The sequence below is a fragment of the Micromesistius poutassou genome (genome assembly GCF_964030765.1).
Source record: "Micromesistius poutassou genome assembly, chromosome: 9".
Taxonomy (NCBI): Eukaryota; Metazoa; Chordata; class Actinopteri; order Gadiformes; family Gadidae; genus Micromesistius; species Micromesistius poutassou.
This window is the reverse complement of record NC_140279.1, coordinates 2328018-2355918: the sequence shown is the minus strand read 5'-3', so window position 1 is coordinate 2355918 and position 27901 is coordinate 2328018. Positions and strand designations below refer to the sequence as shown.

Below are 27901 nucleotides of genomic sequence, written 5' to 3'. Positions count from 1 at the left end.
AAGTCAGCGCTGACAGTCTCTGTCAACGCTGTCACGTTAGCATCCTCTAGCTTGCTTCCCTAAGCAGATTCGGGAGAATGGGTTACATGCATGCTTGCAGGATGGGCCAATGCGGACATGAATTGCGTACAAATGGCTAACACAACCACGCGTGATAAGACACTGTGAAGGTATTTACAAACCCCAGATTCCATTCAAGGAGTAGGAATGTCAAGCGGTATCCTGGCTGAGGTCTTTGCTACTAGCTTTGCTAGCTGTAATACTCAGGAATCATGAAAGGAGGAAGTACTGAAAATACTATTATCTGATTGGCCAGCTGGTCCTCAGGCGCCGATACAATTGGTCAACGAGGAATCCGTCACAATCTATCCCCGCCTCTTTCTGCCAGCTGAGACTTGCAACTCCTGACTAACACTAGGCCCTTTATTAGACTTAGGTTTGATCATCAGTTTACACTTAAACAGGCTATACTATTCTATCCGGCGATTTCAAAACAAGCAGAGGTACATACCGTGTAGTATGACAGTAAGCCGGCATTGTAATCCAACACAAACCAACGATACTGCCAACCTTTCATGACGTTAGTCCACTTACTCAGCGGCCCCTCCATGATGGACGCCATCTTTACACTGAGCTGCGCTCGGGGAGGAGTCGGATATGGTGTGGGGCGCGCGATCATCCAACCCAACCAAACAGCAATCCAGCGGTGGCCATAGCCGGAGTCAGGACATCGTCCTGGGGTCTTTTTAACCCACATACATATTTGAACAGTGGGATAAACTTCGTTTTTACCTCGAACATAGTGTGTGTCTATAAATGTAACTTGGTAGACAGTAAAATAATACTCCAAAAACCACAGGGTATTTGGCAATACCTTTATTATTTACAATAGGTTTAACACTGATGAGAACTTCACAGTAATATACATGAGCATTAAATAAAAAACAAAATATATTTTGTACAATAGAATGAGTTAATATGTTAACATCTCTGCTGTATTTTCATCCCTGTTTAGATTCACATCTGCAGTGTGTGTGTGTGTGTGTGTGTGTGTGTGTGTGTGTGTGTGTGCGTGTTTCTGTTCTCATTGCACTCAGCTGAAGCAGTGGCCTTTGGTATTTTGTGTACACACATGTTATCTTCTGAAAAAAAGTATAACTGAAAGGAAAGAAAATCAATTAACTATAAATACAGGCAGCATAAATAAACAGAAGTTTGTCATGAGCAGGCTGGGGCATAGCCTGATCATTTATAGCCAAAACACACAATATACCATGGGTCCCGACCTCAGATTGGAGCAAGGTATTAGCATCGAGCCAGAGTGCGACTTGGTTCATAGCCTGATACCACACTTATAAATAAATCTCAACTGGTCTCCTCAAAGGTTAATGTGTTGAAATCTGCTCCTGTAGACAAAGGTTCCACGACAAAAACGACCCAATAAACTAGGAGGAAAATGCAGTATACTGGAAAGAATTGCATCATAAGAGGCCAAATTACCATCGTTCAAGAACAGCAGACATTATCGTTGAGGCAAATATTTTTAATCAGATTCCGGGACCATGGAACAGCTAGGGTCCTCTGTACAGTATCTGATGGCCATAAATAAGTTAGCAAATAAACAAAATTGCACATTTCCTTTTCAAGTTGGAGCTGGACCATTAAACCAATCAAAAGCAAGTATTTTGTGGCGCTAATCAAATTACTTTCATTTTTCTTTTTTTAAAGGCCGTCATGATGTTACCCATAACTGTTACTGCAAAAGTGCACCAAACAAGGGCTTTTATTTTCATACAAAGGCACAATGAATCATGAGGTTTTCATTGGATGTCCTTCGCAGTACAACGCCATACTTTCTATTCACTTAACCTCACATAAAAAAAACAAAAACAGATTTTCCATTTGGCAGGAATTCAGGCATTTTATTCATCAGAGGCACATTGTAAGCCGAATGAAATGTGCAGGATTCAAACATACATCTCCTGATCATTGAGTGAAATCAACATTGATATTTCAAATGTCATAGGGCTACATAGTTCAGACACCGAGCGATGCGCCATTGGCTTTATCCAGTGTACATTTCAATTTGAGCCAAATTTACAGAAGACGTTAAATAGAGAAATGCTATAATGAGAGAGGACCAGGCGGTATGCATGTCTCACGAGCATGGTGCAAATTTGTAGTTCGTAAAATGCTGTAAACGGGACATCCATCGATGCAATGATAAACCGAGGCCATGGATCAATAAATACTTAATACACAATATGGCACCGCACCTTTGTCAACTGAAGAGAATAAAGACATTTGACCAGGTTCAGGACCGAACCACAGAGTAATACATTCATACTGCAGATATATTAAATGGGGGGCTTGAATGGGCCTCAGTCTTGCAGTACATCTTTTCAGTTGAAAAAGAAAAAAAAACACTGCTCTGAACAAACATGTGACCACACATAGAAATGTCTTTTCTGGATATGAAATAAATCAAATATTTACATAACATTTTTGTTGTCAAAATAGGTCTGTGCTTTAAAAAAAAAGAAGAAAAAAGAAGAATAATTTAAAATTCAAGTTCGGAACATAAAGACATTCTAAAACGCTTTATTCTTTTAAACCCAATAATGTACATATCACTCATGTGCTGAAGACATACTGCAGTTTGTTTGCGTAGAGAGCGGTCCGGTGGGGCGCCTGTGAGTAGGCGGCCGTGCTGTCTTTCTGCAGTGTTAATAAAACGAGGCACTGAGGCCACAACAAGGCTGTAAGGGAATCCAGCTCTGTCCATACATTGAAGGACACTTGTAGGTATATATACTGTCCCAAGTCGCCTCTTAGTGTGCTACCCTGTGCTCTCTCCTCGCTGTACTGTTCAACCTTTATTGTGGTGTGCAAGACAAACTGGACATAAATATAGTTTTTGAAATGCTTAAGGAATAAAAGGGATTCATTCCCCCCCTTGTGTAGTGTGTGCTGTAGTGAGAGCGTTAGTCAAGTCACATCCAAAACAAATTGCTGTGGTTAAAAAACTAGTCACCCATATTTCCCCAACTAAATCTCTAAAATAATGATTTAAGTAATATCATGAATGCATTATTCATCATGCTTATTGTTCTATTTGAGCCTAGTTATTAAACAGAACATTTAACTCTGAACTCTTCAATTGACCCGTGTGTCCCAATCTATTCTCCTGTAATCTTCCCCAGTTTGGGAACGCATCTAGAAATGGCACATTGGAAAGATAGATCCAACTATTGGATGATTTCTAGACTGCGATCGCAGATTAAAATCCACCAGGTTCAGGAAACAATGGCATGAAAGCACTGTTGGCCAAAACACTGATTGATTAAACACTAGAGGTAAACCCAAATACTATGAAAGGATGGTCCCCATAGATACAAAATATATTGTCATTCGTCTTGGCTAGGGAAAACTGGCACCTTGGTTTCTAATCAGACTGGGTCAAAACCACCATCTACACCTTCCTCAGTGTATGACTGACTAATCGACACAAATCAAGCTTATTCTTTCGCTACTCGTAGGAATGGATACCCACAGATGATCCCCCACTCCCACATTCAGATAGCAAGAAGGCTAATAATCCACATTTAGTTTGGTACAAACATTTTGTATATGTACAGTTCAGAGCAACATTAGCGTCCACACTGGCATCTTATGAAACAGTTCTCTGTAAACAATAAAAAAAAAGAACGATTTGTAGTGATTTCTCTGAGATACTTGAGAGAGACTCCTCTCACTGTGTCCCCCCTGGAAGAGCACCCCCTAGAGCCCAGAGCATTGAAAGGAGCAGGGGGTATAAGCAGTCTGTTGAGCTGTCCAGGGAGAGGTTGTTGTTGGTGGTGGTGGTGGTGGTGGTGTGGGGTTGGCTACCTCTGCACTAGATCACTTATCTCCTTAACGCAGCTCTGCAGGTTGTCCAACGCCGGGCTGGAGCCCAGGCTGCTCAGCCCCGCTCCCCCCGCCGAGGAGGCTCTCACCTCCTGCAGGCTGAGCTCCAGTTTCCCCACCGCCTCCCGGAAGGCAAACTTGTTCCTCATCTGGGGGATGCAGTCCACGTACCCCGAGCAGTAGCCCAGCAGCTGGTGGCCAGAGTCCAGCACCTGGCTGCTGGAGGGGCTCTCGGTGGCGCCGTGCAGGGCGTGGCTCAGGCACTCGGCGCACTCCAGCAGGGCCTTGCGGCTCACCCGCTCCTGGGGCGGCCGCTCGGCCTGCTGCCTGGTCCGTCGCAGGGCCACCTTAGAGCCTGTGGAGGAGAGGGTGGTGTGTGGGGCCGAGGGGGCCGAGCCGTTGGCCAGTTTGGCGGGGGTAGTGTTGTTGTTGGTGGTGGTGGAGGAGGACGACGGAGAGAGGGAGGGAGAGGACGCGGGAGGCACTTGAGGCGGCGGCACCGACGGCCGCCCGGCCCCCGTCCCTCCCGACGTCCTCCCGGGTCGATGGGGGCCCTTCAGTGTGTCACCGTTTGTCTCGGCGGGGGCCCCCCCTATCTGCTCCTCGCCGTCGCCGCTGTAGGAGTGGGAGATGCTGCGCAGGGTGGGGGGCGGCGGCGGGGCGCACTTGGGCTTGACCAGCCGCGGGCGGTCCCGCTCCGCCTGGTGGTCGGTGAGCAGTTTGAACCGGTTCCCCTGAGAGTCCACCCCCACCAGGTGCACGTCGGCGGGGCCGTGCTTCAACGTGGGGGAGATCAGGACCGGGACCTTGTGGTTGTGGGGCGGGGCGCCGGCCGCCGTCGATGACACCCCTGGACCTGAAGTCTTTGACGGAGACAACCGCGTCTGCTGCCGGTCCTGTGCTCCGCCCTCCTCCCTGACCCGGGAGAGAGTGTCCGACTCCCCCGACTCCCCCCCTACCCCGGGACCCCTCAGCCCGCCCGAGGTGCCCCGGGGCAGCAGCTTGGCCTTGGGCCGGTCCCTAATCTGCGCCGTGCCCTCGTCCATCTTCCTCAGCAGGGTCTCCGAGGGCCTCGGGGCCCCGTTCTCGGGCTGGGAGGTGGTGGAGGCCGTCCTCTCCAGAGGGGGCTTGGCCGTGCGGTTCCTGGGTAGAGTCAGCGCCATGCGCTCCAGGTCGGGTAACCCGGCGGACATGGAAGAGGTAGAATTGGACCGGGGAAAGGCCTTGGGTCCTCCTACCACCTCCTCGGAGCACGTGGACTTGCCCGTCCGCAGCCCCAGGGTCCTTTTGATGAGCCGAGGCGTGAAGAAGCCCGCCAGGCTGCCCCAGCTGCTGCCCCCGCTGCTCGCTACCTGGGACCCCCCGCCAGAGGGCTTCTGTCCAAAGGTGGCCCCGCAGCAGCGAGACTGGGTCTGGGCGGGCTCACCGTGGGAGTGGGACGGGGAGGCCGAGAACCCCCCCAGAATGTCAGGCTGGGGCAGCGGGGGAGGCCCGCTGAAGGCGGCGGTGGGCTCGTACTTCTTGTGGGGCTGGGTCTCCATCTCGCGGAAGGAGCTGCTCCTCTTGGGGGGCGTGGGGATGTTCTGCTGCAGCTGGGACGTGGAGGAGGAGGTCGAAGAGGACGACGCAGACTTCTTCTTCATGAAGGAGCTGAAGAAGCCGGCCTTGCGGTCCCGGGTGAAGGTGCCCGTGTCCTGAGCGTCCTCCAGCAGGCCGCCCGGAGACTTGTCCCGGGGCTGCTGCTTGCGGGGCAGAGCCGGGGAGCAGCCCGAACGGACGTCCACACCGAGCATGGTGGACACCACACCTAGGAACAGAAGACCACAGGCTGGGATCAGTCGTGTTTAGTCTGAGTGAGATGTTCACTGTCCACCGTGAATTTAATGCGTATTAATATAAAACACGGCGACTAAACAAGGTTTCTTTCTCTTGTATGATAGACGCAGAGGCCACGGCCACTAGGGCTACGCGTGGACCTTTTGTATGAAGAGTGAAATCATAATCCTCACTCAACAGCAAGCTGTTCTCAATCCTCAGGGACGGAAGAATAACACATTTCAGGCAAATAGAGGGGAATATTTGACACTGCGCCAGTTGCGCACTCATGCAGAGGTCGATGAATTACAACTGTGGCTTGTGTAAGACAGGAAGACGATTGGCCCGAGGGGAGAAACATTTAGGGAAAAAGCCCTGAGATTAAGTAAACCTGTCAAACGCCTCATCTCCATTATGAGCAGAAAGGATGTTGCATAACTTTATTTAGAAAGAGCAAGGGACTGTTTATCTAAAAAGACCGAAAAAGATTGAAAGGTCATCTCATGAGGTGAATAAATAATTTGTACTTCCGTTGAGTGAGCCATGGCAATATGTGTAGTCATTTATATAATCGTTTAACAAATCAAATAGTTATTTATACAATACATTATCGTATTAGTCATGTTTCGATAGAAATGTATATTTGTCTACAAATATATACAGTACATACGTCAAAGGAGTTATGGTTTGTTTTAACTAATGGACAGAATAATGAATAACAGAATGTATATTTGTCTACAAATATATACAGTACATACGTCAAAGGAGTTATGATTTGTTTTAACTAATGGACAGAAAAAAGTGTGAAAAGGATAAGAAAGGTTTTTTTCTATTTTCATTCACGATTATGTGCTTTTGACTTTAGGTAAATGCAATGTGTACATAGTTTTTGCTGATTTTTAATCATGAATAAAAGCCAAACTGATAAAAAGTTGTGAGCAGGTTTAATGTACCAGAAAATTTATATATCAATATTTTAGTAGGACTTCAAATTGAAACTTTTATTTTTTTAACAGAACATTAAAAACATAAAAACAAATAATTTAATCAAAACGTAGCATGAAACAACTGCACATTCATACAATTTTAATCCATTGCATGTTAATGATGATCCAAATAACACAACATACATAAATACTAATTGTTAGAAGGGGGGCTCTTTATAGCTCTTGTTGTGCTTTTCATGGCATCCATATGCCTTTTGATTCAAATGCTGTGATACGATTGGACTAGTCGGGTGTGTTCCCACAAAAATTCAGCCAATGGTTTACACTCCAGGCGTCAGTCGTCACGGTAGACTGCTCCCCTTCTCTTGAGCCGGCGCACTTGCCGCCGTTGCAGGTGGTCATCTGTCCCAGGATGGGCGGGGCCACGGGCACCTGCAGAGTAAGGACTCGGGTCACCCAGCGACGGGTATGTGCTGGTGTGGGCTGTACCTGAGATACTGTGCGAGCCTTGGTCCGTCCGGCCGTCCAGCCCCCCCTCTATGTTCTCCTTGTTCTCTGTGTGCTTGCGGAGGGTGCGGGACTTGGACGGCAGCAGGGGCATGTCGTGGCCGAAGCTGTGCAGTTGGCCCCCGTGGCCAGAGGAGGCGGTCTTGCACAACTCCTCTGCGACCTCTGAAAAAGGGAATGAATAAATAAACATAAATGATAAATGAAGTGGTCTGCATTTATATAGCGACCTTTTCAGACCTGTGGCCTAACCCTAACCCTTTACAATTACAGTTACAGATATAACATCCATCCGTTCACAAACGCATTCGTACACTGACAGCGATGCCATGCATGCAAGGCACTATAGCTCTTTAGGGGCAGTTATGGTTAGGTGTATATTGCTTAGGGAGGGACACCTCGACACTCAACTAGGAGGAGCCGGAAATCAAACCAGCAACCCTCCGGTTGCCGGTCAACCGGCTCTTCCCCCCTGATCCACTGCCACCCCATATGGAAAATGAGGCCCATAATATGTAACATTTATAAAATTAGCCTAACTAATGTTTTCTGGTGAATGTATAATCTCATACATTTATTTTTTTCAGTTTTAAAGGGATTAATGAGTGTTTTGACGTGATGACACCCCTCATGATACACGGGAAATCCTTGGCAGGACAAGTATCAACACTATTCTAGGAACCCAGATGCAGATGCATGCATTACAGGATGTGTGAGCCAGTCACATATCCGTCCCTCACTTTTTCCACACTCCCCCGTCGACATTATGTTGTTTTATTAGTGATGATACTCATCGTTCCGCTCCACGCATTCAAATCGCCAATCTCCGGGCCCACCACTACATTATTTCCTGCCACTGTAATGACTAATGCCCTCTCGGAAATATATGTATTTTTCCCCCAACGCATCTTAAATCAGGAGTAGCAACGCTGCAGACTCCAGACGTCGTACCTCCATCCAAGTATTGCCTTGGCTACTACCAGAGTCACACCCACCTATTCAGTCCATTAAACAATGCACAACTATGACTACTACTATTAAGAACTACGCTGTCTGCATTATGGAGCCTCCGGGTCTCACAGGACTAATGTAGCATCACAGCTAAATCTGGTCTTCATTCATCAGTCCCTGCATGCTTTTACGGTAAGAGGGGCAGACTACAGCCAGGGCAGTCTTGACTCAATCTCTGCCTTGTCTGGACAGTGTTTCGATATCCAAGCATAGTGGTGGGTAAATATAGAAATAATCCTCTCCAGAAGACTTGGGTCCTGGTTGTCACATGTCTTGCCGAACCAGCCTGTCTAGCCTGTTTATGTCACACAAAAGTACCTACTCCGCTCGCTTGGAACCTCGACGGAGGTAGTACTAAAAAAAATTACCCGGTACTAGGTACCAGGTACTTTTTTTGCCAATGGAAACGCAAAAAAGGCATGGCGAGTCGAGTCGAGCTGGTACTGGCGGTGGAAAAGCGGCACTAGAGAGGTTCAGGTAGGGGTACAACATGAGGACAACCCTGCCGCTGGATGATCTGTGTGGATGGGTTTACCTTCAGAGATGCTGGAATCATGGAACATGGTCTCAAAGGCCTGATGGATCTCAGCAAATGAGGGCCGGTCCAATGGGCTCCACTGCCAACCTGGTGTGGACAAAGGCCCACCAAACATCCACGTTAAAACAACCACAACAACATCTAGGAGCGGTGCAAATGATCAACGACATTTGGGAATGCTAAAATAATTCAATTCATAGGAAAATGTTTCTGCCAAATTTACGTAAGAAACTGTAAATGTAAAATGTCTTTATAGAAAAAAAACATGGATCTGTGATTACTGTTTTACCATGACTACAACTGTTATTTTTCATCTCCATCTCTTTAATAGTTGAATAGCTAAATGACGCACAGTGTGAAGCATCTGATTGCCCCACCGTTACCAGACGGACCGGTATTCGGCTAACTTTGACAGGGGTGAATGTTGTGCACGTGTCGAACGGCATGCTGCTACTCACAGGCCCTCATGAGCTCGTAGACTTTCGGGGGGCAACCCTCGGGCTGCTCCATGCGATAGCCTTTCTCCAGCAGGTCGTACACCTGGGAGAGATCAATCCCGGGGTACGGAGACATGCCGTAGGTGGCGATCTCCCACAGCAACACCCCGAATGCTGCAGTGGACACAAACGGAGAAAAAAATAATCCATTAGAAATGAGAAGCACTGGGCACAGCGGAAAAAAGGAAAAGCACTCTGGGGTGAGGTGCTGCGTGAGGACTACGGTGCTGACTCACCCCACACGTCCGACTTGATGGAGAAGGTGTTGTAGGCCAGGCTCTCGGGCGCGGTCCACTTGATGGGGAACTTGGCTCCGGCGTGGGCCGTGTAGGTGTCCCCGGTCATCAGCCGGCTCAGGCCGAAGTCGGCCACCTTCACCACGTGGTTCTCCCCCACCAGGCAGTTCCTGGCGGCCAGGTCCCTGGGGGGGGGGAAAGAGCGGCGACACGGTGAGCACGGCGGAGGTGCAGGCTGGGTAATGTGGAACGTGGATCATGGTTCTAATAGTGAATTTTGAAATAAAACATTGATATCTACTTAGATATTCAAATCAAGTCTGAAACTCAAATACATCGAATTCTGCGGATATTGTGATGCAGACAACCGCATCACGATATGATTGCGTAGACAGGAAGGTAGACAGAGAGGTTAGACAGCAAGGTATGGGAGGGAGAGAGAGAGTGGAGGACGTGCAGCAAAGGTCTAATCGGTGAACCCCAAGGCTTAGAGATTTATTTCCCACTGGGGCAACCGAAGAGCTTTGGATAAAAGCATCCACCTGGTATACATTATAATTTTTTACACACTCACACGCACACGAGCCCTTACCTGTGTATGAAGTTCTTCTTCTCCAGGTACTCCATGGCGGAGGAGATCTGCGTGGCCATGTAGAGCAGCACCACGGCGTTGGTCTCCTCGCGGTCGCACTCCCTCAGGTAGTCCAGCAGGTTGCCGTTGGGCATGTACTCCGTCACGATGTAGAAGGGAGGCTCCAGGGTGCACACGCCTGGCGGAGAAGGCAGGGAGGAGACACGGTCAGAAACAGGTTTATTTTCTGGTTCAAGAGATGGTGTTGTGGGGACGCAGAGTCAACAGCTCAGCTTCCGGCGCCATGGTGGCACATTCACTTCACTTCAAACTTGTAGGCTGAATGTATGTATGCATGTACATCAATCATGGCACCCATTGCACTCCTGATCATCCCTGCAAGGAGTGGCGAGCGAGACAGTTCTTTCTTGCCCTCTTGGGGGCTAGGCTCAGGGGGATGTCATAAAGATATGGTCTGTTAAGCCCTTTGAGACTGTACCTGTGATTAAGGGCTATACAAATACAATTTAATTGAAATAGAACTTGTAGTCCTAAGAACGAATCCACAGCCACTGACCTAGTAGTTGGACCAGGTTGGGGTGTTTGACCTCTTTCATAACCGCCGCCTCCTTCAGAAACTCTTCAACCTCCATGGTGTCCTCCTGTCATTGGAACAAACAGATTTAGATATTATGAATGGATTAAATTATGAGACCATGAAACTATGAATAGAATAGTGAATGGCGACAAAACACTCGATTTTAAAACATCAAAAACACACCACGTGCAGTACCACAAAACTAACAGCAGGTGGTGCTCCACTACCAGCGTGCTGGGACTAAATGTGCTGTTAGAAGATTCGGGCTGTGGTGGATGAACACTTTAAAACCAAGAGCAAAACAGATCAGCCCACTCCAAAAAAAACACAACTTTTCCAAACAACAACAACAACAACAAATGTATCCCAGTCATTCTAAAAACAAACAAACCTTGAGCGTTTTGACGGCGACGGTGAGGTTGTACTTCTTCCAGACGCCCACGTAGACCTCGCCGTACTGCCCGCCGCCCAGCTTGTGCTTCATGGTGATGTCGGTGCGCTCCATCTCCCACTTGTCGTGGATGGGCGACACACCGTACACGGTGGGCTTGTTGCACTTGGGCGCCGGGTAGTGCAGCGTGGTGACCAGGCCGTCCGCCACCGTGGAGTGGTGGTGCACCAGCTCCGCCAGCGTGGCGAAGCGGCTCTCGGCCGTCACGTACACCTGGGGGGGGGGGGGGGGGGCGAGAGGGAGAGGGAGGGTGAGGGAGGGAGCGGGAGGGAGCGAGAGGTGAGAGAGAGCGAGTGAGAGAGGGCGGGCGGTAGGGAGCGATAGGGAGCGAGAGAGGGTGAGAGAGTGAGAGAGAGGGAGCGAGGGGGAGCGAGGGGAGGCGAGAGAGGGGGGGGCGAAAGAGAGCGAGAGAGAGCGAGATTGAGCGAGATAGAGAGCAAGAGGGGGCGAGAGAGAGCGAGAGGGGGCGAGAGGGAGATCGAGAGAGAATGAGAGAAAAGTTTGAGAATTAATTTCAATCATTTTTCGAAGAATCCCTCATAGACTACTGGGTCTAGGAAGACTAGTGTACAACATGGGGACACTGACACAAGATACTGAAGTGTGGAAAAATAATTTTGTTCCAGTAACACGAATTAAGAAAGAAATCCAAAACAAGTGCCGTCGGAATTTCCACCAAAAACATTTCCACCAACACTCGCACAATTTCTAAAGAAGCGCCATTGAGAAGTCTTAATTGAGGAAACCAAACCAAAAACACACGCCAAACCACGACCCTCCTCTTCCTCCTCCCTAACCCAATCCCCAACCCCCCCACCCACGGTCTCCTCTACCTTTCCGTCGGGTGAAATGTTGATGCGGTAGTGGTACACATGGCCCTCCTCCTCTTCCTCCTCCTCCTCCTCCTCCTCCGACCAACCCTCCCCTCCCCCCCCCCCACCACCACCACCACCACCCTCAGTCTCCCGTACCTTTCCGTCGGAGGACGTGTTGATGCGGTAGTGGTACACGCGGCCCTCGTAGCGCAGCGAGATGGACAGCTGGCCGGGGCTGCTCTCGCTCTCCCGCACCAGGAAGCTGCCGTTGATGAGCGAGCTGAGCAGGTACTCGGCGGCGCTGCGCGACACGGGCCCGTGGTACCAACTGTGCTTCTCCAGGCTGTTGACGGGCGTGATGTAGTTGGACGGCACCCAGCCCTGGCCGTTCTTGGAGCGCACCTCGCTCCACTCGCCATTCTGGTTGTAGCCCAGCACCCGCAGCTTCTCGCCTGGGTGGGGGATGGAGGGGGTAGGAGAGAAGGGATGAGACAGTGCAGCCGCGTACGGTTCACTATAAACGGGAACGGGGGGAAGGGGTGACCCAATTTGAACACGGCCTAGGAGATTTACGTAACAGGCGCCATTGTGGATGGAGCGTGGATGTTTGCCGTTTATTTAAATGCCGTCATAGAGCCAACAATGATATTTCGTTTTTACTAGATCCAACACAAAGGACCAGTATCATAGTCTCGTGTCTGAGAAGCTTAAACAAAATGGTTAGACGTTTGATAGTCGCTGAAAACTATGAACTATATATCGGTGAAACCAATATGTCAGAGAACATTAGCTAATGAGTCGGAATCGTAGCCAACTAAGCTTTTTAGCTTTACTTTAGTTGCCATCACATAGATAGCAATACAGACAGTTTGCGTTGAGAGGAGGGGTGGTATCCAAAAGACACTGGGTCATTAGGCATACCAACGCATGTACGGGCAGAGCACCGTAAGACACACGTACGAGGTTTCTGATCCTGTGTGCAAGGAACACTTCCCAAAGCTGTGCGTGTTGAGACTTGGCCCGGGCCACTCCTGCCCGTCCAAGCCCCTGACGTCAGCAGTGTTACAGAGGTGGAGGAACGTGTGGAAGAATGGGAAACACCATACCACACTGAACAGCCTGACAGACCCTGTACCCAACTAAAACACTGTACCAAACACTGTACCAAACCCCATAACCTACTAAACACCAGACCAAACTCTGTAACAAGCTAAACCCCATGACCAACTAAGCACCAGACCAAACTCTGTAACAAACTAAACCCCATAACAAACTAAACTTTGTCCCAAAATAAACATACCAAACTGATCACCAAACCAAAGTACACACATCGTGGTATCCTCAACAGAAGGTAAACACTATTATGAAACCAACGCATACCCCGCAGGCTAATTGGTGCAACTTTTGGGAGTTAAATTGAAAGTGAAAAGAGAGGGGGGGGCTGAAAGACTAGGGCGGGGGGGAGGAAAGTGAACCGAGTACAGGTAGAGACTGTGTCCCAGCAAGGGCCATGTGACGGTGAGTAGGCCTGACAGCGACTAGACCAGAGTGCTCTTCCTGAGGGGCCAATGGAAACCCTGTCCCATGCCATCACATGCTCCTCTACGTCTGTCTCGCTCGCCATCCGTCCGAGTGCTTCCACCAGTTATGCAACCCTCAAATACATTTTTGTCATCTTTCCGGGTGACCGACATAATCTTTACGAAAGCCACTCACGATGACTTAATCGATGCCGGTCAGCTCGTCCCCCGCAGGACTTCATCGTCCACAACAATCAGCCATCTTGTGCAACGTAAACACCAAGGGCGGGGAGCATGCAGTACGACATCACAGCCCAGCTGAAACTGTCTGGGGAAAAGGACTGTCCTCAGAACATCCCCCTGACTAGACTACATGTGCGTGTGTCAAGGCTTGAGGGATGGGGAAGGGGTCTGCCTCGGCACAGAGCATGGGGGTGAGGCATGCTTGCTATGAGCAGGGCACTGTCTGGACTAGCGTGGCTAGGCTAGGCTAGGCGAGCAGCCTGCGATTGGTCACAGCCCCGGAGCCCTCTCTTGTGGTCCGCCCCCGCCTATGCTCGACCACTTCCACCTGTTGTTATTACAGTTGAACGGACTTCACGTTAACACCGCCTTAGAGCCGGGGCACGCCGTGGACGTGTCTGGCCCTGGGTTCAAGAGTGAGAGCGAGAGAGAGAGAGAGAGAGAGAAAATAAACACAGGAAGAAATGGTGGGATAGGGAGGCTTCACGTCTGTGCGTGCATGTGCGGTGTGCTCACGAGTGCGTCTGCGTAATCTCCCATTTGCTCAATGACTCAAGGCACCGAGCATCGCCTGAGTTTAAGGCCACTGGAATGAGAGGCATTAGAACGACGGGACAATTAACACACTGGCCCATGTTTAACACTTTAGACGGGCCGGGGATCAAGCCTGCGTGTCTCTGGGTAATCGGCGGGGGGATATTTTAAGCTCATTACTCAAGGGGAGGCAACGGGGTGGGTTCAGTCGGTCCGCTGGGTAAGTGTAGAGGAAGAAGGACAAAAAAACCACTCACAAAACCAACAAAACAAGGTTAAAGGGTGAGGGGATCGCTGTCATCCTGGACTCCAACAGTAGCACACCGACTGAATTATATTAAATAATTATATAATAATAACACAGAATGTGTTATTATGTTGTTGTTGGTGAGTACCATCTTACAGTTATCCAACAGGAAGCTAAGAACTCAGTGTTCAGGAAGAGCCGCAGTAAACATCCACAACAAATCCGGAAACGTATTAGCAATAATGACCACTTGAAAACCCTGCTGTGAGTTCAGGTGATGGGTGGCTGCTGGCTGATGAGATGGTGAAAGCCGGTACCGGTGGGTCGGTGAGCTGGTCTCTCAGGCTTGGCCTGATCACACAATAGAGCTACAGTATCTGTCCAGAGGTTGGTCATCACTCTGAGGGGGAGCGGCTGACAGGAGGAGGTGAACCTCTGCTGACTCACCACATTCCAACCACACGCACTTCCAGTTATGTTGCAACGTAAACAAACCGTCGGCGTGGCGACGTTCATTCATGAACGCCCCGTGGTTCATCACCACTCACTCTCTCTCTCACTTAACACCTACGAGCATTTCACTTGGAAAAGAGTGCCGTGCCTTGATGACAACAATCGATACCAGAGGAGTTGCCCATCCGGGCGGTGTTCTGAACGCTTCAGGGAAGTGGAACGGTTGTTATGGCAACCAGGATGATCAGGCATCAACACCGAGCATTAGCGTCTAGACGCCCATCTCATCCGTTGACACCAGCCTTCCGAGGTCCGATCGAATGGGACGACGCAGAATGCAAGACACAAGACATTAAAAAAAACTATTCACAGCAATGACGTTGTGTGGAACACAAATTTACTTTGTGTTAAAAAAAAACATGAATAAACCCATTGTCATTTACGGGGCCACATGTGGCTCAGGAGGTAGAGCGAGTTGCTGTTGAGGTGTCCCTGAGTAAGCCCTCACCCTGCTCCCGACGAGCTGGCTGTCGCCTTGCATGGTCGACACCTCCGTCGGTGTGTGAATGTATGAATGAATGGGTGAATGTTAGGTAATATTGTACAGCGCTTTGAGTGGCCACGGGTTAGAAAAGCGCTGTGTAAATGCAGTCCATTTACCGTACTGTAATGTAATGGGTCTACGTGCTGGCGGTTACCTTTGGTGATGCTGAGTGTGTTGTCGCCGCTGGCCACAAAGTCATAGAGCGCCACAAAGAGGTTGGGGTCGCTCTCGGCCGCCCCCAGCAGGTTCTCCTTGGAGCTCCAGCGCACCGCCTCCGTCAGCGCAGCCGAGTCCAGGCCGAAGGGCCGGTGCAGAGCTTCTGGAGGAAGACGAGGGGCAGGGGGAGGGCGGGGGAGCAGAGGAGAAAACAGGGTGAGACAGATGGAAGAAAAGAGACTCTGACGAACCGGCACACAAGAAGCTTTAAGGCAATTTACAAAAAATAAATAATCTGAAGGCCCAACTGATTCATCGCCTCGCTACTCTGGATGGTCCAAGTATCTGCTGGACACGACCGATGAACAGCACAGTGTGAGACCAACGCATTGCTTTGGTCAAGGATCAACAGCTAGGTGTGGTAGCAGGCTGATGGAGGGAGAACAACAGCGGACCCTTGCCTGGACCCCATACCTGCCACCAGCAGGGCGATATTTGAACATTAGGCAGTGTCAAATAATCCAGGTCTACATATTAAGTCAAATGCTTTGCTGGGCGGTTTTTCCACTCAGGCAGGTACAAAGACAAAAATCTAAGAATACATTTTGGGCTACTCTGGTTCAGACACAAAATCAAGCAATTGTCCAGTACAACACAACAACAACAACAACAACAAAACGAGACTGCCGGTGGTCAAGTCTGTATCCTCTACCTGGCTGCTGGGGCCCATTGGCCTGGCCCAAATCTAGGGGGGCCGATCCATTAAGACTGGTCCACTGGTCCTCAAAGCTGCTGCTCGCCCCTAGGCAACTCAATAACATAATCTATCCGACTCTATGGACAACCACTGGAGTCCTGCTATACACAAGACACACACACACTGATCTAACGCGGCGTGTGGAGCACAAGCAGGTAGCCCCTGAGGAGGGAGGGATTTGGAGTGTGTGGGGCGTGTCCATGAGGAGAGGGCGGGGCCAGAGGCAGCTAGGAAACGCAGGTAAATAATGGCTCATGGCCCAGGAATGCCTAGATGGTCCTTGGAAAAAAAGTTCTGTAAGTTAAGTACATGAAAAGACACGTACAGTCACAGCCACGCAATTTAACACTCCTTAGACAGTGCGGCACCTACGCACAGACTCGCACAGCCCCACGCAGGATCCGAAACGCACATTCATAGTCCCCTGTGTGTTGAGTGACTATGAATGTGAGTATCAGATTATGCGATTATCAGAAACACACGCAGCCATTGTACACACAGTCACACAGGCAAAGTCACACACCTCGCCAGCTGCTGCCAAACTCTACTGCGTGTCGGGACAGCTGCTGGGAGATTGAACCGGGGCTTGGAGAGACAGAGCCCTTATCGGTTAAGAAAGAAAACAAGAGCTAGCTAGCTAGCTAAGGAATTGTTGAGTATTAGTAGTGGAAACTTAAAGGATGTTATGCAGATTCCGTATTGTGGTTTCAGAGTAGCATTATCACCATTCACAAGGAAATACAGAAGTATGAGAGAGTTTTCACCAGCTTGATAGATTGATCAAAACATTTGTAACCTTTCACTTGTGCTGTGGTTCAATTCCCCATTCAACCACAACTGAGGAACTACAGCATGAATAGATTGAACATGTGTCCGCTGGTGATCCGTTCTTTAGAGGCAGCCAGATATTTTGAAGTTACTTTTGAGTTTTAATCATCCAAACGTTAGCACACACACCCTCTGGTAGCACCATTCTTACATGGTTTTGTTCAAGCCAGCATCTGAACTAGAACAATGAACGAGTACAATGTTGAGAATACACCCTGTGATCTGCTTTAGTCCAAAGTCCAATGCAAATCCCTTCTAAGATGACACTACTACACAAAGACTCTCCCACCTTTGTTGTGGACCAGCATGCATTGCAGTGCAGCGGTGGCCGTGACCTGACTCAGCCACAGCTCCCAGTACATCTCGTTGTGGGGTTTCGATCAGCCAGGCGCCACAACAAGGTATCCAATGAAGGAAATGTAAAGATACAATCCAGAGCCGTCGGAAAAAGAAGACAAAGACGCAGACAGGGTAGAGTCAATGACACTCCTCGGCGCTTAAAAAGTTTCCTGCGCTGAAAGAAACGGCATGACGACGTCCGCTCGTTTTCCGAGCCATCTCCCACACCACCCCCGTGTGAGGAGGTAGACACCCACCGCACAGCGCTCTCTTTTACCCACGATTGGGACCACCTTTGAGGTCTGGAGACGCCGGCGGTGACTAGCGGACTCCGCTCTCACTGGAAGTCTGTGAACCTCTCCAAGGTCTGGTCTCTGGAGGGCTGCCTACTGGCTTTGATGTGGCCTAGCGGAGTTCAGCTCTCCCGGGTCCATCTGGGCCGCACCGGGAGCAATGACTGCTGCTCTCTGTGGTTTGACGCACTGTGAGGGATAGCAACGCGTGGTGGTGGTGGGGGCGACTGTAATGCAGGGGGGAGGAAAGGGTGTATGTATGTATGTATGTAGAGAAGTTTGGGGGTATGACCGTCTGTAAGGTGTGCGTGTGCGTGTGTGAGTGTTTGTTGGAGTGTGTGTGTGGGAGTGTGTGTGGGAGTGTGTGTGGGAGTGTTCTTGGGGCATTTGTCATCGCTGATCTTGTGGGCCACAGCAGATGGCCAGTGCTATTGATCCACACTATGCCTCTAGGGAAGGGAGTGAGTGTAGTGTGAGTGTGTGTTTTTATGTGTGTATATGGGCTGTCAAGTTGTGGTTGGTTGGTCGGCATGCAATTGTTTGAACAAATTCTCAGTGGTCGCAAGGCTATATCAAGTCCGAAATAACATTAATTATGAATAGAAATTATATTCAAGGCTCCAAAGCTTCTGTTATAATTATCGGTTGAAAAGGACGACAAAACATCATGTTGGTGTGAGACCCTCTTCATATTGAAGCCCTGCCGTAACAGAGTCGGACTCGGACCAAGAGTGGATCTGAAACCCAAGGACTTCCTCCAAACAGCACTTGATATTGAGGCTAACATGTAGAGTAGAGTTCCCTGTGGCCGATCGAGTTAATCTAGAGATAACATGAAGATTTACTTTTTACATTTACCCATCAACCAATCGATTGGTAGTAGAGTTGGTCTAATTTGAGTCGACCAAGATATTCTTCGGTTGACTACAGCCCGAGTGTGTATGTTTCAAGAATCTGTATATGCAACTGTTGTACATGGGGTAAGGCCAACTGTTCGCCCAACTTGCATATCACAGCACTCTCTCTGAGAATGTGGCTCTAATGAAGTAGTGATATTCTGCCATGCCCCTCTGAACCACCTGCTATTTCCAAACAGGGACAAGGCCCACTCTCTCTAGGAAACACATCACACTCAAACATAACTCGAGAGGCTATGACGCAAGCAACACCTTGCCAACCGCAACAACAATGAAATAGCTTTCTGAGATTGTTTGAAGTATTAATTTGATTTCAAATAGATAACACATGCACATTAAAACTGGCTATGGTGTGGTGAAACTAACATTTTAAAATACTTTTTGACTGGGAAAGCTGTACTGCCATGTGGAGATTAAGTAAGGAAGCAGCGTTTGGTATGTATGGAGTTTGGCATGCGTGTGTGTGTGCGCGTGTTTGTGCTCCTGCCTTTGTGTGTGTGCTCCTGCCTGTGTGTGCGCGCCTGCATGCGTCTGTACGCGTGCCTGTACGCTTGTGCATACTGTGGACTGGAACACATGTGTATGGGGCAGAGACTGTGTCCTTGTGTGAGTGCCGTGGTGGGCTGTGCATGCTTGTGGATCCCATTGGCAGGCCAAGCCTCCAGCACCCCCCCACCCCCACTGCCCCCCTGTTCTCCAAGACAGCTGGGATGAAGGCGACCCCCGCCCCCTCCACCCCGACCAACTCTCTACATGCATGTGCTAACAAACATGCTTGCTGAAACATACAAACATTGTGAATGTGCCTCAGTGGTGATATTATATGCTCCCAGACTCACCAAGACCCTTCGTCTACGGGAGCCACGTGTCCTCCAATTAAGTGAAACCCCACCCATACATTTCATTGAATGAACAGTAAGACGTTAGCCAATTAAAAACATAATTGTTTCTAATTAAACACACACTACACTACCTAAATATGAAACACGGCGGCAGAGAGGTATTCGTAGTATAGCAGGAGAACAACAAAAACCATCTCGACATGCATAAATATCTTCCACATGGAGTCCAACTCAGTGTGGCCCAAAGATGTAGATAAACGGCCTTCTGGCTGGAGGAAGCCCCAAACAATGAGCTGAGACAATGTCACGGATGAGAGACACATACACAACAAGACGCCATGCAGGCGCACAGAGCCAGGTCGGATCCCCAGGGAGAGGCAGAGGACGGAAGCTAAGTGCGAGGTGGGGGTGGGAAATCAGGGAAATGCACAAGACAACAGGACTGTGGATGCATCTCTTGGTCAAATGAATTAATCGTTTGATGACATCTACATGAGTACAATGTGTTTAAACTTTGGAATCTGTGCCAGTTTACGCAAGATAGCGGGGCAATTACCGAATTAGAAGTCATTGATGGACCTCAATGATGTGTCCAGTGAGTGAGTGAGTGAGCACCGTGCCTGAACAGCCTTGAAACATCTGAACAAGTCCCCAGTGTACATTTGATTCAATAATGAAACAAATGTAATAAACAGATTCAAGTAAATTGCTTCATTATGTACCGTTTTACTTCATGTTATTTGCATATGAAACATACTGGGCCACAGAAGCCAAATTGGTTACCGTTGCCTTCACTATGGAGGGCTCTCCATTTACCAATGAACGTGTATCAAGACATCAAATGAGTTCAACATTAACATTACCAATGGTACTTCAGAATAAGTACTGACAACACTTGTGCCCATTTCTTGGCTTTGACCTTTGGCTTTGAGTGAACCATTTACACCTGTACCGACACAGAGGCAGATTACGGGAACGCCTTTGGATGTTCCCCTGGAAGGGCACTAATTAGGAAGTGAGAAATCACCGACCTGGGCCGAAGGGCCAGTAGTCACTCAGGCAGGAACGGGGAACAATGGAGCCCTAACCAACAGGCTGAGGCCCTCCCTGGCGAGGCCCTCTGAGGGCCCGTTATGGGAAGAATAATGGGCTCTAAGTGCTTCCCTCAAGGCGTACAGGCAGCATGGCTAAGTGCTGCATTATGCGACAGCACACTGGATGAGTGTCACATGACCACTTACAGGACGTCTTCCTTTTGCTGAGGTTTAAAAAAAATAATAATGAAAAAAATAAATAAACACAACCCACACCTTGAATTCCTTAGCATTCTTTCAGAAATGAAGGATTCACACAAATTAACCTATAGCCGTGTTTTAGAAGGAGATTAAAAAAATGGAGGTTAAGAAGATAAATTCAGTTATCATCATCATCATGGTGTCTGACTATCTCCATTCCAGCCTTGCTCAATACCCAAGGCAGATGAAAGACCACTGTTCCTTTCCAGCAGATAGGCAAGAATTCATACATACAGAGTACAGAATGGAAACCCGACGTCTAGCATGACTCCAGCCGAAATGGGAGTGGTCAGGATGCTCATGACTCCAGATGAAATGGGAGTGGTCAGGGGGCTCATTTTGTTACAGACTTTGGATCTGTTCACTCTTGTTGAATAATCCACAGTGTTCTTTGATGATGTAAACTTGCCCCGGGTAAAATAGGTGTGTTGACCACCTCAGCCAGCCACAGTGTCTGGTGGGTGCCATGCCTTCCTTCCTCCCATCCTCCTCCTCTGTCTCGTCTTCTTGATTAGGATTTAGTGAGTAACCAGAGATAATTGAGATGTCTGGCCAGCTAATCTGGCCAGCTAATGTGTGTGGCCCAGTTAAGCTGGGCTGTGCGGTGTGATCTCCCTGCGATCGAGTCAAGCTAAATGAAAGAGTTCACCTGATGGTGCCCACTGGTTACCAGATCAGTCTGATGGGACATGGCATCCAGTTCAATATCCATACAAATACTGCAACTCCGCTACAGTGTCCAAGTACCATATATATATCTCGCTCAAATAGGAATATTTGAGTGAGATATATAGTCTTCTTCTTTACCGCCAAATACATATTGGGGAACAGGACCATCCCAACAGATGGCAACTACAAGCAAGACAAGCAGCTTACCACAAAAAAAAATACATTTTTATAAATACTAATTGACACAAAATATAAAGGCCTCAGTTCAGAAAACAGAATCGACAGTCAATCCAGCGTTTTTAGGCTACATGATGCAGATCTCTGGGGAGATACAAGCACCACGGAGAACCTGAGCAATGACACTTTGACCGTGCACTGCTGGAAGTGACCCAAGCAACGCCACACTACAGGCAACGCAACTAAGGGCTTTGACTTCCCTGATAAGGCGGGCATGTGGCGGCTTCACAAATATATTTGTCAATCTGCTGCCAAGGCAAACAGAGCAGGAACAATGCTGACATTATGAAGAATCAATGAGATAGCTGAACAAGCCGGCTTGTTTAATCAACTGCTATTGTCTCCACAACAGAAACAAGCAGCACATAGAGTTAGTGTCCTTGGATCACGAGGGGGTTGTGAGAGACAGTAGTGATAGCGGGCGCCAGATGAGGGCTTTCTGATTGACTGTTCGGCTGGGGGGGCAGTTGGTTCAAAACAGAGAAGATAGCTGGGAAATGGACATCGAAAAAAAGATTGACTGTATATTATAACCTCACTGTGTGTAATGTAGCATGCGAGTGTGTTTGTTTATGTGGGTGTGTGTATTGTGTTGGTGTACGTTAATGTTTTCACACACACACACACACACACACACACACACACACACACACACACACACACACACACACACACACACACACACACACACACACACTCTCTCTCTTTGGGGCCAGGTCTCCTGCCTGCAACAAAGCAGATAAGCAGCAGCGATAATGTCCACAGGCAAGCAACACTCCTGGAAGCAGATCAACACTAAACAGGCCTGGCATTCAAGCCCTGTCCCTGCAGCTAGAGATTCTCCCAGTACAACGTGTGCAATGAAACAGCACCCAGACCCACTGTTACGACAAGAAGAGTTCAAACAGTGATTCATCCAACAGGTCCAGACAAGGACTTAGCACTGGAACTGCTAATAGTAATAATCAACATAAAAAGCTTTTATTATCTTTAATTAGTGTTCAAAACAAAGTACACAAAGAACAAATAGAAAATCAAAAAAACACTACCTTCATGATCGTACACATTGACAGACATACAAAAGTAGCACAATATTGGAGGGTTCAGGTCATCTCAAGCAAACGCATACACCAACACCCACACTTTCCAGTAGCAAAAGGGATAGATGCAGCCTAAAGCCCGGCTTTGACCATCTGCTGTGGAACACAGGAACGACAATCATTCACTGCCAATGTCGTACTTAATCCCTGGCTTCTCACGATGGGAGCCTGCGTGGAGGCTAAGGAACAGGAGCAGTATGCAGCCTTGGTGGCTGCAGGAGAGGGCTGTGCAAGAGCAGAAGTACATGCCCAGTGCGGAGGCTATGTCTGGGGGTTGTGGTGTAGAGGCAGACAGTCACCAAGTTGGGTTTCTCTTTTCGCTCCGCTTGCTTGCCTCCTCCACGGGGATATTAGAGTGCAAGGTCAGCTAAAGAAGATCTTGAGGAGATTCAATATCTTGCTCAAGGACACTTCAGTGGAAATAAAAGCCCTAGCCATGGCTGAGGTTTAAATATGGGCCCTCTAATTGAAGGAATCTTCCTACCCCGTTATACATGCCCTGTTGCCCTTCAGTTAGGACGGGCTTTGTATCAGCAATTACCACAAATGGTTGTGGGATTTGCTCAGATTATACCCTTACGATTCCACTCTCTTTGGAGTGAAAATAATTAAAAACCCTTGCTAATAAGAGCGGAGCAGGATAACGGGAAAGAGCAGCTAAACGAGAAGTAACCTCAGGAATCAGTGTCAGCTTTGATGCTGGCTTTTCCTCAATTACAACTGACTGTCGTGGACGTGTCAGAGCTGGGTGGACTGGATGGCCTGTTTTACGAGACATTTAGGCAGAGGCTGAAGAAGACACAGGAGACATATATTATTGAACAAGCCACCATGACCGAGAAGAGAACCAACAGATAGATGCATTGTACCACACAAAAACATGTCATGCAAACATCCAACCAGAAAATAGGTCAACTTTGTGGAATTGTATCCCAAACTGACTAGCAAGTGGTATCATTGCCCTGGGATAACGATAAAGCTTAAGACAGAGGAGGTGTGGCCCCAGCTCCCCCTAGTGGCAAGAGCCAATGGGAGTGGCCCTTACTAATAACGCTATTATTATCATTACCTCCAGTCATTACACTGTGAAAGTCTTACAGTCAACACATGTTTAGAAATGCTGATCTCCTTCCACCACCAGCAGCAGCAGCCTTTATCCTGGATGTCAGGGATTAGCGATACAGCCTATTGCAAGTGGATTTATATCTAATCCAATTGTACCGCTTAATGCAAATCAACTCAGGCCTATGGATCTTGGATCTGGGCAGCGTTTACCAGTGCGCCTAACATTGCTGCTAACTGCCAAACGAAGAGGCATCAAATCCTCTCATCTGCCCCAATTTTAATGATCCAGAAAGGGTAAAAATAGATAAGCCGATGCAGTGTGACAGGAAACTGAAAAGTGAAGCCAATTCAGTCAATATAGGACGATAGTGACTGACTTTTAATGTAGGATGAGGCTGTGTATCATATCTATATGTAAAACACACACACACATAACAGCACAAGTAGTATAAACCATTAGTAAAACTAAAAGGAAGGCATATATAACTAGATACAAAAATAACAATAACCAACCGGCATGGATGACTTGTGGCATTCATTCTTCAGAATCAACCAGGATAGTTTCAATCGATGTATGCAAAAAAAACAACATGCCTCTGTTAACAAGATATCCAAGCTCCTGACAAGGCCGAAAATAAAATAAAGTGTCTGGCACCCGTCAATCGACGGATACCTCCGCTTCATGAATACTGCAACATAACCAATACTCCTGCACACAGCTGGAATCCCTTTGAGTCAGCATCGTGGGGGGCCGGCGACGGGCCCCTCACCTATGCGCTACCCTTCAGCGGCTCATAGATGGGCTGTCTGTCTGCAGAGTAGAAACTTGGCTCCACTGGGCGACAGGCATGTTGAATTAATGATGAGCCCAGGAGGAAAATGGCAGGGTGACCCGAGACGGGGACCGGGGCTGAGTCACCTTGCCCGGGGAGGGAAGACGAGGAGTGGGATTTGAGGGGGGGGGGGGGTGGGAGCACTAGTAGTGAGACTACCATAGGAATGCACAGATAGGGGGCTGATATGACACTGCTAAGAAGACACAGAGGAAGACGGGAGGAAGGAGAGAGGCCGTGGGGGCAAGCAGGAAGACCCACAGTCGTGTTGTCTTTGTCCCACATAGTGACTCACTGGAGTCTGGCATCAACTCTGGAAGGCCCAGCGCTTGGAAGCGCCTGCAATGTTTCTTGGTTTCACACTAACAGAGGTCTTTGTTTATTGTCTGTGTGATATTCGCTGGCCACGCTTTAGAAAGCTACTCTATTACAAAACAGTATAAAGCCGGATCAGGCCGGGCATTTAAACATGTCAATCCCTTGCAGTTTTAAACGGGACAAATCTCCTAGTAAGCTGGGGAAAGAAAGAGGGCATTTTGGCATCGCTGCAATCACTCTCTGATCCTCCAGTCACTTGAATTACACCTTTGAACCAAATCTGGGGATACCATTTCAGAAATACGTAGTGTAAGAAATCCCATCAAGACAACTCATTTAGTATTAAAAACCCATCTGATTCGACAATATTAACACAATGAAAGCAATCATTGATGCACCAGTGATACAGAACAACAAGGTAACTTGATCATGACTTGATCATTTGTGTTTTTAAGCACAAATAAAGTGCATTAATACAGTGATAATAGCCAAAACAGTTATGCACTCTGATTGTGACTCAGATCTTAATCATTGGCCTTGGATTTGACTCTTTAAACACTTGAGGCCATGCTAAGTGGTTTAAATACTAGCCATTACTCTAACCTCTCTTTGAATGGACATTTGAATGGTCAACGAAAGAGGTAGTGCACAGTCCCAAGTCCTTTCACTTAAGAGTCATTGTTACATTACAGAGCGACTAAAAGAGTAGCATTCACTCCACAGAATAGCGATGGAACCACACACTGGCCTGTAGAAACAGCCCAGGCTTTTTGAGAGACTCGTAGCAAAAGGCACACTGCTTACAATAAGTTGTGGTGCACTGTGTGGGTTTCATTGTCTGTGAGTGCCCCCAACCTAGGGAAGATCTGCAGTGGAGATGTGACAGCCAGGGCAACGCAATCATGTTCCATTCCCTAATGCTCCAACCTTCCCCTTCTGCCTTCCTGGGTAACACTGTGGTGAAGTAAGGCCTGGGTCATGGGTGGAAAAACTAGACAAGATATGCAAGTAGCTCATTATGGCTCTGCATTTTACGACAAGGACCAAATAGGAAAGGTTTTGCTTCAGAAAAGATTTGAGAGAGGCTTGCTGGAATGGTATTCAAGCAACCTAATTCTCTCTCGTGCTCTCCCTGGGCTCTCTGCAGTAGAAACACTGAGATGGGCGGAACAAAAGCAGCCCACCAGCTGAAAAAGTCAAACTCTCGCCAAGACGTTGTGGATGTCACGGACATGTGCTGAGAAAGCTAAAGCGAGACACCCCATAGACGGGTGATACCAGAGTGGGTTTTGAGATGGTCTAGGTTAGGGTAGAAAGGCTAGGAAGCAAGAGGCAAATCCATTCAGTGTTTTCCACAGTTCAAAGGCCACAGGACTAGAGCCAGCGCTGTGAGTGAAACATGAGGGGATGGGTGGTGGATAGTGTAACTGGTACCTGCTTCAACTTGCAATTCACTGTACGAAAAACATTTTATAGCATTCTTTATCCCATTTAGTTTTAAATATCAAATGTCTGCTCTGGTGTGCATAATTCAGTTACAATAATAGTACACTTGATATTTCCTGGATCTCAGTCTTTCTGCAGTGTACGGCTGGTAATGCAATTAGATATAGAATAAACCACTTCAATTATTCACAATGATTTCGTGAAATCAGAGGTTGCAGTCTTCCAGGCATTAATCCCATTAGTAGTTGAGTGTGTTGTAAAGGTAGACATTATCAGACAGCGGCATAAGTGAGCATGTGAGAATCACTCGGAAGTAACGTGAGCTTGTGATAGCTGTTACATTGAGTTAATGTAGCAGAGTTGCTGCTCATTCCCTAGTGGCAAGAATCATTGTTTACCAAGAGAAGTATTACAATGATTGGCTTTAGACGTGCGTTTAACTGGCTAACTCGGTATTTCCCCTTAGGCAAGGCACAGCTGGCCAATCCTGAATGAACTCTATATCAGCGACAGTCTCCCATCTGTCTGCGAGGCATCTTCTAATCACATGCAACGTTACACAAACATACACATAGATTGTACATTGTATGGTATCAAGCTCAAACTGAGAATGAAGAGAATTTGATGGCAGGATTGCTAGCGCGTCGGAAAGGCACCAACTCAGCAAGCCACCACTAGAACTATCACTAGTAAACACATTTATGGGTAACAGTGATTTCTTCTCACCGACCACCACACCCACATCCTGCTGAACAATGTAGTTTTGTCGCTACCTGAATGTTTCGTGAAGATATTAATCCCAGGGTCCGGCACGTTAACCGCAGCTGTCCTGCCCGGCGGTGTCCCGGTGGTGCCGCCGACTTCTCGGGGTCTCCTCCCGGCGCTGCTCCCCCTGTTCCCCTTGACTTGGTGCGGCTGTGGCGCGGCGTGGGGCTGTGGTGGCTGGAGTGCGGTTGATGTGCTCTCCCCAACGCGGCCTACCTGTTGTCCCATCCCGACACTTTCGTGTAACAACTACAGGGACGAAGGAAGCAAACCCCCTGTCCACCTCGAGTTCACATCCCCCAAGTGGAGCGGCCTGTTCGGAATAGTCTTCCTCAACCCCTCTTCGCCGAGCCGCTGCTAGCTACTAGCCTGTCTTAGCTCGCTCAGTTGCCCCGTTAGCAAACGTTAGCAGTTATCAGTGAAACCCACCCACCCTGCCTCAAACAATACTACCAAAAACCGAAGCGTATGGCAATAATCTAATCGCAATGGTGGTCCAACGGGTCGCAAGGCAGATGGCAACGGCGACCCAAACGGTGTATTCTGTAGGATAGAGACGGTTTCAGAATGGTTTTGCCGTTCTCCGGCCACTGCGCGCCCCCTCTGAC

The 27901-nt window shown here is 48.3% G+C and overlaps 2 protein-coding genes across 4 annotated transcripts in view; both read right to left on the bottom strand.

The window, feature by feature from the left end:
• The window catches only part of osbpl9 (oxysterol binding protein-like 9), a gene marked incomplete at its 5' end in the record, with an annotated part of 30542 nt that extends 29863 nt beyond the window's left edge, over positions 1-679 (bottom strand). For both annotated transcript variants that reach the window (XM_084473070.1, XM_084473071.1), the window contains one exon: positions 512-679. In XM_084473070.1, coding sequence (XP_084329196.1) covers positions 512-679 — 168 coding nt within the window. The remainder of the gene's footprint in view (positions 1-511) is intronic.
• Positions 680-1918: 1239 nt separating this feature from the next.
• On the bottom strand, positions 1919-27895 carry abl2 (c-abl oncogene 2, non-receptor tyrosine kinase). Of its 2 annotated transcripts, none has more exons than XM_084473060.1 (11): positions 27302-27895; positions 15588-15752; positions 12049-12344; positions 11018-11290; positions 10606-10690; positions 10050-10227; positions 9458-9642; positions 9183-9335; positions 8722-8811; positions 7158-7340; positions 1919-5713 (listed from the first exon to the last, which is right to left on the bottom strand). In XM_084473060.1, the coding sequence occupies exons 1-11, from the start codon at positions 27519-27521 to the stop codon at positions 3885-3887; spliced, it is 3657 nt and encodes a 1218-aa protein (XP_084329186.1). In that variant the 5' UTR covers positions 27522-27895; the 3' UTR covers positions 1919-3884. The 2 variants fall into 2 exon arrangements, with proteins under 2 accessions (XP_084329186.1, XP_084329187.1); XM_084473061.1 differs by having other exon boundaries at positions 15588-15749.
• Between the last annotated feature and the right edge of the window lie 6 nt (positions 27896-27901).